General features: G+C 39.7%; 1 protein-coding gene across 1 annotated transcript in view; it reads left to right on the top strand.

Annotated features, from left to right (window-relative positions):
• Nucleotides 1–9157, top strand: part of OXCT1 (3-oxoacid CoA-transferase 1) — a 79221-nt gene that overhangs the window by 21534 nt on the left and 48530 nt on the right. Inside the window, exon 6 of the mRNA XM_031061133.1 lies at nt 3693–3753. Coding sequence (XP_030916993.1) covers nt 3693–3753 — 61 coding nt within the window. The remainder of the gene's footprint in view (nt 1–3692; nt 3754–9157) is intronic.

The following is a 9157-nucleotide window of genomic DNA, read 5'->3' as shown; positions in this document are numbered from 1 at the left end:
CTGTGCCGTGTCCAGCCTCTCACCCACAGCACCCCCAAGCCCTTCTGGGCAGGGCTGCTCTGGGGCTGGTCATGCCCAGCGTGTGCTGGTACCAGGGGCTGTTCCTACCCAGGTGCAGCACCAGCACCTGGCCTTGTTAAACCTCATCAGATTCCCAAGGGGCACTTCTTGAGCTTGTCCAGGTGCCTCTGGATGCTATCTCATCCTTCAGAAGTGTCACCAGCACCACTCAGCTTGGTGTCATCTGCTCATTTGCTGAGGATGCACTCGATTCCTTTGTCTTTGTCATTATTGAAGATATCAAATAACACTGGTCCCAGTACAGACCCCTGAGGGACACCACTTGTCACAGATGTCCACCGGGTCTCTGAGCCATTGATCATTAACCTCTGGGTGTGACTATTGAACCAATTCCTCATCTACCAAACAGTCTATGCAGTCGAATCCATCTTTCTCCAAATTAGAGACAATGATGTTGTGGGACTGTAAAGCCACATCAAAGGTTTTACAGAAGCGCAGATAAATTACATCTATAACCATTTCGCATCCACTGATGTAGTCACTCCATCATACAAGACCACAATATTTGTTAGGCAGGACTTGGCTAACAGAAGTGAAGTTTTGCTGGCTGTCCTAAATCACCTCCCTGTCCTCCCTGTCACTTAGCACACCTTCTAGGAGTATGTGCCATGATCTTCCCAGGCACAGAGGTGAGGCTGACAGGTCAGTAGTTCCTAGGGTCCTCCTTTATATAATTTTTAAAGATGGGAGCCATCTTTCCCTCTTTCCAGTCACCTGGTACTTCACCTGACTGCCATGACTTTTCAAATATCATGGAGAGTGATGTCTGTCTCCTTTGGCTTCCCTCCCTTTTCAGCTGGTCCCATTCTGCTAGTTGTTCTAGCCCAATGTACCTCGGCTTTACAAGCAAACACGTGGCTTGTTGGTGATGGAAATAGACTATTGACAAAGAAGCAGAAATGTTGAAGGGATAACCTGAGTTGGAGTCTCGTCTGTGACAGTCATGTCAGGTCATCTCTTCACACTTCAACTCGTTCTGCAATACATAAATTCAGCTCATACCTGAGGTGTCTCTGCATCTTCATATCACTAGATATGTAGTGGATGTAGTTTGTTGGTTTAGTCTGCTATGAGCTAGTTTGCTGTCTTTTGCCTCTGGGAGAAAAGATGTCAATTTGGGTGAGTTTAGAAATCCAGTGGAACAATGGAACTTTGTAGACGTTGCTGAATCTAGATGTCAAGAAATTTTTCTTAAAATAAAAATGCAAATTTGTCTAGCTAGTTTTTGAATTTCCTAGTGCTGACTCGTTAACATTATTCTGTGTTGGAAAATAAGTGTAGCACATCTGGATGATGTGCTCTTTAGAAATAAGGCCTTTGATCCCATAAAACTTCTGGATGGTGTGTTCTTAAGAAATAAAGCTTTTGATCCTGTAAAGGAGTTCTGCTTCTGAAACAACTTTACCTAACTCAAGAACAGTTTAAATGGCAGAAGCTTTTATAAATTATGTCAGATTAGAGACCATTAGCTCTTCTTAATGTCAAATTAATATTATGAAATATTTTCTTGTAGTTTTTTCCCTATGTAAAAATAATTTTATATCAGTTTCTTTTACTGGCAGAGTAACCCCTACAATCTAGAGAAAGTCTTTGGCTCAGAAAAGTAGTTACATGGGATGAAATATTGAATTATTTTGTCATCTTCCTTTCCCCCATCTGTATCCATTTCTTAGCAATTTTAACTCTGTTTTTATATCTCTATTTTTCCTCTCATTTGCTTCTTTGCCTAGTTTAGGGGAGTTTTCCCTGAATCACTACTAACTAGTATTGTTTTCGCCTCTCAGAGGAGAGTGTAAATTCACGTTGTGGGTTTTTTTCCTTTTGTTTCTTATTGTTACATCCTACTTTTGGGTCTGTATAGCCACCCAAAAGATCCATGGGCAGAAGATATTCATAAAATCATAGAATCATAGAATATGTTGAATTGGAAGGGACCCACAAGGATAATCAAAGTCCAACCCCTGGCCCTGCACACCACCATCCCCAGGAGTCACACCCTGTGCCTTGAGAGTGTGGTCCAAACACTTCTTGAGCTCTGTCAGGCTGGTGCTGTCACCACTGCCCTGGGGAGCCTGTTCCAATGCCCAACCACGCTCTGGCTGAAAAGCTTTCTTCAGATGTCCAATTTAAACCTCCCGTGACTCAGCTTCAGGCCATTCCCTTGGGTCCTGTCGCTGGTCACCACAGAGCAGAGATCAGATCAGTTCCTGCCCCTCCTCTTCCCCTCACAAGGAAGACATAGCTGCAGTGAGGTGCCCCCTCAGTCTCCCTCAGGCTGAACAGACCAGGCCCTTCATCATCCTTGTGACCCTCCTTTGCACAATCTCTAATGGGTAAGTATCTTTTTTATGTTGTGGCACCCAAAACTGCCCCCAGCACTTGAGGTGAGGCTGCCCCAGTGCAGAGGAGAGTGTGACAATCCCCTCCCTTGCCCGGCTGGCGATGCTGTGCCTGATGCCCCCAGGACAGGGTTGACCCTTTGTTAGAGGCTTCACAGCTGCTATATATTGCCAATAAAACGGGGTTTCCCCGACACAGGTGACTGTGGGTATAGCTGTGCTGCGGCGCCGGGCACGGTGCTGGCCCCGGGGGAGGTTGGGGGAGAGCCCCTGCAGGCTGGACTCCTTCGTCTTAAGGGCTTTTACCCAGCTTAAATGATTCTATGAGTCTGTGAAATAAGGATGGTCAGGGGGGAAAAAAATGTTTCTGTGGAAAATCGATGTGGGAAAGAGGTTTTATCTTGTTTTGAAACGTGGTTTCATGGATTTTGAGGAAAATTTTTCAAGAATTCTGCTTTTTAACAGAGAAAAATGATGTGAAGCTAGCAGTGGAACACCACTAAAGCCTTTACAGTATTTCTTAATTATTAAATGTGCCACGCTGCTTTGTTTGTTTTCTGAAAACACGTGGAGTGGCTGACACAGATGGCTTGTTTCCCCTATGCTCCTAGTATCTTGGTGCAGTGGCACATGTATTCATGTTTTGTTGCTTTTATTCTCTAGAGGTTCTTTTTCCTCGGTACAGAAATACTTTGTGGGAATACTTAGAGTGAATGCCAGAGTCTTAAAGTGAGTGCCAAAACTGACAGAGGTTTGGGGTTTTTTATCTTGTTGGGTTTTTTGGTGGTTTTCTTTGTTTGGTTGGTTTTTTTTTTTTGTAGGTAATCCTAGTCTGAGTTAGGAAAGCTTACTTGAGAGATTGTTAGGCCTGGTACTGGTCCCCTGTGGAGATTAATTTCATTCTTTGTGCAGTGAAATAATGGCATTGTACAAAGTCCAGCTTGCTGCTGCTTTTGGATCCAATAAATAAAGATATCAGTAACATACCCAATTTCCATTAAACAGTGTGCTGATTTAAAGTCAAAAGAGCTGTAATAAATACTTCCTAATGTAGAAAAATACTATTTCATTTCAGATGCATCTGACACAATTCCATAATACTTTTTTCTTCCTTATAATTTTTTAAATTAGTTCTTCGTTCTATTTGGCAAAAAGCTTTGTGATGCTTAAAATACAGACATTCCTCTAGTAGCTTATCTCTGAAAAGTCTTTCATTGTACTATTATGGCCTTAAATATTTATTAATTTTGGTTTTTTTGTTTTGTTTTTCAGGAAAACTGCAAGAAACTTCAACCAACCTATGTGCAAAGCTGCAAAAACCACTGTAGTAGAGGTAGGGAATTGAAACATAGTAAACCCTATATAGTATAGTCAACATACCCCTTTATCTTACATGGTATTCTGGAGATGGGCTGGGGGGATTTCAAATCAGGATCAGTGGTCTAACCTCTCTCCTTGGATTGCCTTCTCCTGACACTCTGCTCTGCTTTGGTGAGTAATTCCTTTGTTGCTGTACAACTGGTGCTGATCAGGACTTGTGTTCGCTGTGATCAGCCTTTGAAGGGGAAACAAAGCAAGAGCCTTCAAATTTGTTAAATAAAGTAAGTGTGGATGAAAGAGGAAGAGATTATGCTTAGGCTCTGTTTGAGAAGATTCTCGTAAGACTTTATGCAAAACTTCTTGAAAATAAAATCAAATACATAGCAACATAGATTAGGCAAACCACAGAGCTATCACAGTTGTGGTCTCTAAAATTTAGTCAATTACATAAATATCAGTCCGTAATGAGATACAGACATTTGGCTGTGTCTTGTGAATGAAGATGAACTAGCTGATCTAGAAGTTTCTTCCAATCTTTTTGCCCTTTTTCTTTGTCTGAAATGATAATATTTAAAAACATGAAGCAGCCTATTCTGAAAAAATATTGGTGCCTTGGGAGTTGCTAAGGCATAGCAATATGTAAAAGATAGACTACTCTCTTAGCTTTTTCTTCACTCTCTGTTAAGTTTTTTTATATGCCTAATAAAAGCTAAATGCAGTTTGGCAGTAAGATCAAGACAAACTCTTCTGGACTATTTCTAGTAAATGATTTATGGAAGAGGCTGTTGTTTCTTTAGGGTTTTTTGTTTGTTTTGTTTGGGGGTTGGCTCGGGGTTTTGTTTGTTGTTTGTTTGTTTGTAAGATGTTATTTGGAAAATATATTTGTTATATAAGCATCTCTGGATAATACATTTGGGGACTTCAGTTATTTCTTTGTGCCTTACAGAACTATCACAAAAAAATACCATGATATTTGCCATGACTTACAGTGCCAATACAGCAAAACATTCTCATGTTTTGTTTTTAAGAAAGGTTTCAAGTATTTTTCTATCTAAAAATTAAATAAAGAATCTTTTCTTCTAGACACTTGTCCTTTATACCTTGTTCAGTCTGGCATTTAAAGAATTTAAGTAGATCAAAGCCTTCCACCTACATTCCATCTCTTTCTCTCTTTCTGCTCTTCTATCCATGTATGATAGGGTAGAATTTTCTTGTCAGTGAGCAGCTGATGTGACATCGTTCTTGCCATAATTCCATTTATCAGTTGTTAGTAGATCTGCTGTGAACTGTGTCCACTGTGAGTGTTATTGCATTTTCAATACCATTTTAAAAATCATCAATCTTTTTGCAAGATGCATTATTAATATTACTTTGCAATTCTGTCTTTTATGGACAAATCAGATGAAGATGCAAACCCACAGACTTAGGACAAATATTTTGAACCATCCTTGACTTAACTTCTAAATGTCATTCTTTCAAAGTGGAATTCAGAATGTTGTGTTTGGGTGTAAGAGTTAAAACCCAGGGAATCAGAAGGAAATATCTCTGGATGGTGTCTAGTACATCCTCAGTACTGAGCAGTATCAGCTGTCTTAGCTCATCAGTAGGGAACTGAGGCAACTAAAAATTTGAGTGTTGCCTGACTCCTTAATTGGTCAAGGCTGAAGATTGAAATTCTCAAACCCATTTACAGGGAGAAGAAAAAGGTTTGTGTAGAGTAGTAATTCAGATACTGTCTTGGCAGGAGGGATTTCCAAATTCTGGTGCTTGTTTCCATCTCTGTTTGTGTAACTGACTGAACATTTAACTGAATTTAAGCAGGCAGTTCTGGTGCCTAGGAGTAGAGACTTGAAGCCATCTCTGCTCCTTTTCATCAAAATAGCTGCAGGTCAGGCTTGTCTTCAAAGATACAGTGATTAACTGGGGTTTTCAGGATTGTTTCCCACTTGCTGAGATTTACTTTAGTTTCTGATCATTGATACAAATATGGAATGGCATTTGGCATAGTAAGATACTGATGAAATATAAACTACTGGAAATCCAATATCAATGTATCTGTGAACTTGTTGAAAACAGGAAGTTAACCGGAAATCAATTACATTTGTTAACATGTCCTGGAAAGTTAACCTGGTGAAATCTGACATGCATACACAGTGAAGGACTTTTTTTTCTTTACTTAATTCTGTTGTTCTCTAGTTTTAGTCTGTGTGGTGTTTTACACACTCTTATCTGAAGTACAGACAGACACTTAATAATTGTAACAATTCAGAGGCAGACAATTCTGTTGATGTGAAGGATAAGAGAAAAGAAAAAGAGATAAGAGATAAAAACACCCCACTTCTCAGACTCGCAGACTGATAGCTATTGTTTGCTTAAAAATTCTCCTGTATTGTGAGAAGCAAGATTGGCTGCACATAGAGGCGTCTGAAGAAGGAGGAAGTCAGACTGTTACCTGTTATGTTTGGGACACACAATGAAGAATTACTGATTTTTTAAATGGCAGAATAAACTTTCAGCCTTGTTTATTTTGAATTGGGAAATGGTCAGAAGCAGCCAATCAGTACTCATTTTGGGATCAGAAATACATTGATTGTAAGCTTCTAATTAAATGTAACAAGTGCTTGCTGATCTGCACAAATTTTTTGAACTGTTGCATGCATCTCTTTTGTTTATCTAAGTGAGAGGGAGTGGAATCTGCTATTAAGATAATAAGGATGGGTTAGCTGAGGAACAGATAACTGTCTATAAAAATCTAACTGTGCCAAGTCCAGTGGAATTTCTACTTTAATTTGAAGGTGACTCATTATTAAAGGTAAAAAAAAAAAAAAATCCACTAAATTGTGTGATTCGTGTTATTTGGAAGTTAACCTTTGCAGAGACAAATGCTAAATAATGTTGGTAGCATCAGTTATTTTGGCATTATCTATATATAAAAGTGAAATGATGCAGGGAGTTCACTGCTTCTCACTTCAGCTTGCAGAACTTGCAGAAGTTAAGCATGCAGCCGGACCTGTAGCTTTGTTTGAACCTGAGCTCTCATGCACACACTCAGCCTGAGGCGTTCAGGTTGTTTTTTCAGAGCTATAAACACTTTCCTGCTCCTGTAGCAAAGATGGGAGAGTTGAGAAATTGACCAATACAAAAGAAACTCAGTGGTCAGAAAGTTACATACAGGCCACCAGCCCTTGTAAAGACTGGAAGGAAGAGCATGGCCTGTGAAAAAACTTGAGAGGTTGTGTGATGGTATAGGTGTGGTAACACGGTAACGCTTCCAACGCTGTTGAATGAAGATGAAACTGAATAGAGGAAGTGTCACTGCTGTCAGGACCCTCAACAGACCTGTTGAATTTTGTGATGGGAAATGAACTGCAAGGCAGCTTGGAGTTGCAGGGAGGCATCTTGGATGTGTGCCTGGACTCCTAGGATTAGGGCTGTGATAACAGGGTGCTTCTTAATATGTGTATCTCCCTGTAGAGACATCTCTGAGCAGAGCCCCACTGGGGCTTTTGGTCATGACACCTCTTTTTTGTAGGGAATTGGGGCTACCCAAAGCCACAGTAGAAAACATGGTGTGACCTTGCCAGATGTGGTGTCATAAGATGGGAAAGGGTGATACAGGCTTGGGCTCTTGCTTTCTGCCACAGAAGAGTACATAAATGTCTGTGACTGTCCCAAATGACCCTGAACTCTTATCTGTTTTCTTCTTATTCTCTGCTGTGAGACCTACTGAGTATTTTTCACTGGTGAAGTGGTTTGAGATCTCAGCCACTGCCACCGTGAAATGCCACCTACATGTTCGGTAGTAGTAATGGTCAATATGTGTAGAAATATTTATTGACTGGCTGTTTGAATATCCAGTTTGAATAATTTTCTTGTTCAGATCACAGAAGATGGCTAAATATATCTCCTTGGGTAAATAACATTTACACCTCAAATAATATCAAGAGAGGGAAAAAAAGAGAGTGTACTTTCTCATAAAAATGCATTAAATAAAAATCATTAAGCCCTGCATTTTATCTCTGGTTGCCTAGTAACAACACAGCCACATCAGTGAGCACCATTTTCTCAGGTACAATGAACTGCGTGGCACTAAGGGACAGAATCAGACTGAAATAAGCTATTTGTATCCTGTTATCTGTGCTAAATCATGGCATTTGGTTTTATTGAGGAAACTTGAAATGAACCTTTTTTTGTGTGTATATCTATACCTCCAAATGCTTTAACAGTGGCAAAACTTTTCTCACATGCACAGCTCTTATCTGAAAAATTCTTCAAGTTTTTTGCACAGTGACAATTTACTATAAAAAACCTGTAAGTACCACTTTAAAGTGAAACAATCATCTAATAGAAACTTTTTGTTACCTGGATGCTCCAGCCGTGGAACTCAAAAGTGAATCCTGGTAGAGGGTGGCTTTGGGACAGGCACAGACTTTACATTAGTGTGTGTTTCTGTGAAACCACAGATCAGAATAGACATAGAATGGAATTAAATAGACGCAGATATAGAAATAAAGTCCTTCTGTTCAACTGCTGTAGCCACGGAGCTTTTGTGTTGCTATAGCTTTTGTTGATATTATTTAACTGCTCAGTGATGAGTGTGTGTGTGCTTAGGCAGTGGTTGTGAGGGAGGGTCCCATGGATCTGCAGTGAGAGAGAGGCTTTTTTTGAGAATCCCATTTGTCACAGGATGGACACTGAACTTCTTAGTCCTGCCACATTACCAGCTACTTTTAGCGCAAGTGACAGTAGAATTGTAGTTGCCATAATATGCTCCTATAATACTTTATATATATAAGTGTGTGTGTGCATATATATATGTGTGTGTGTATATATAAAATAAATATAGAAAACTTTGTATCTTGAATATGTAGGTAGTTAGTCGGGGCTTTTGACTGCATAAATGTATTTACATGCCTAGGCCTTGTCTAAACCTGAGTCAGGGATGCCTGTGGATCTAATAACCTTTCCCAGAAGAATCTTAGTTGAAACATTTGAGTGAACATTTGTGGGAGAGCAACTTTGAAATACAAGCTTGTGATTCTTCTAAAATATAGAAGGGAAAATAGCAAAATATCTGGAATGTCTCTTAGGAAGACTGATTTCATAGACTTGGATTGATGAAACATTCTGGGAGGTATAGCAAAGAAGAAATGAAGTTAGGGAAACAGCTTCAGAATAAAATTTTCCAGTGTGGAGGAAGTACTGGAAGAGCAGTAGGAGTTTGACCTTGATCACAATCTTTGTAATCTCAAACACAGAAAAGAAACATGATAGAAAGTGAGATCCAAGCTCAGCTGTCTGAGGCTAAGCATTACAAAGCCAAAGCAAACAAAAAAGCTTAAGCTTCTAAGAAATATCCAGCCCAATACAAAATAAAGAATACTTGAAAGTAGCGAGAAATCTTTTTAAGAATACAT

The sequence above is a fragment of the Geospiza fortis genome, unplaced genomic scaffold, assembly GCF_000277835.1.
Source record: "Geospiza fortis unplaced genomic scaffold, GeoFor_1.0 scaffold163, whole genome shotgun sequence".
In the NCBI taxonomy this organism is placed as follows: Eukaryota; Metazoa; Chordata; class Aves; order Passeriformes; family Thraupidae; genus Geospiza; species Geospiza fortis.
Note: the sequence above shows the minus strand (reverse complement) of the source record. Positions and strands in the feature narration are given on the sequence as shown.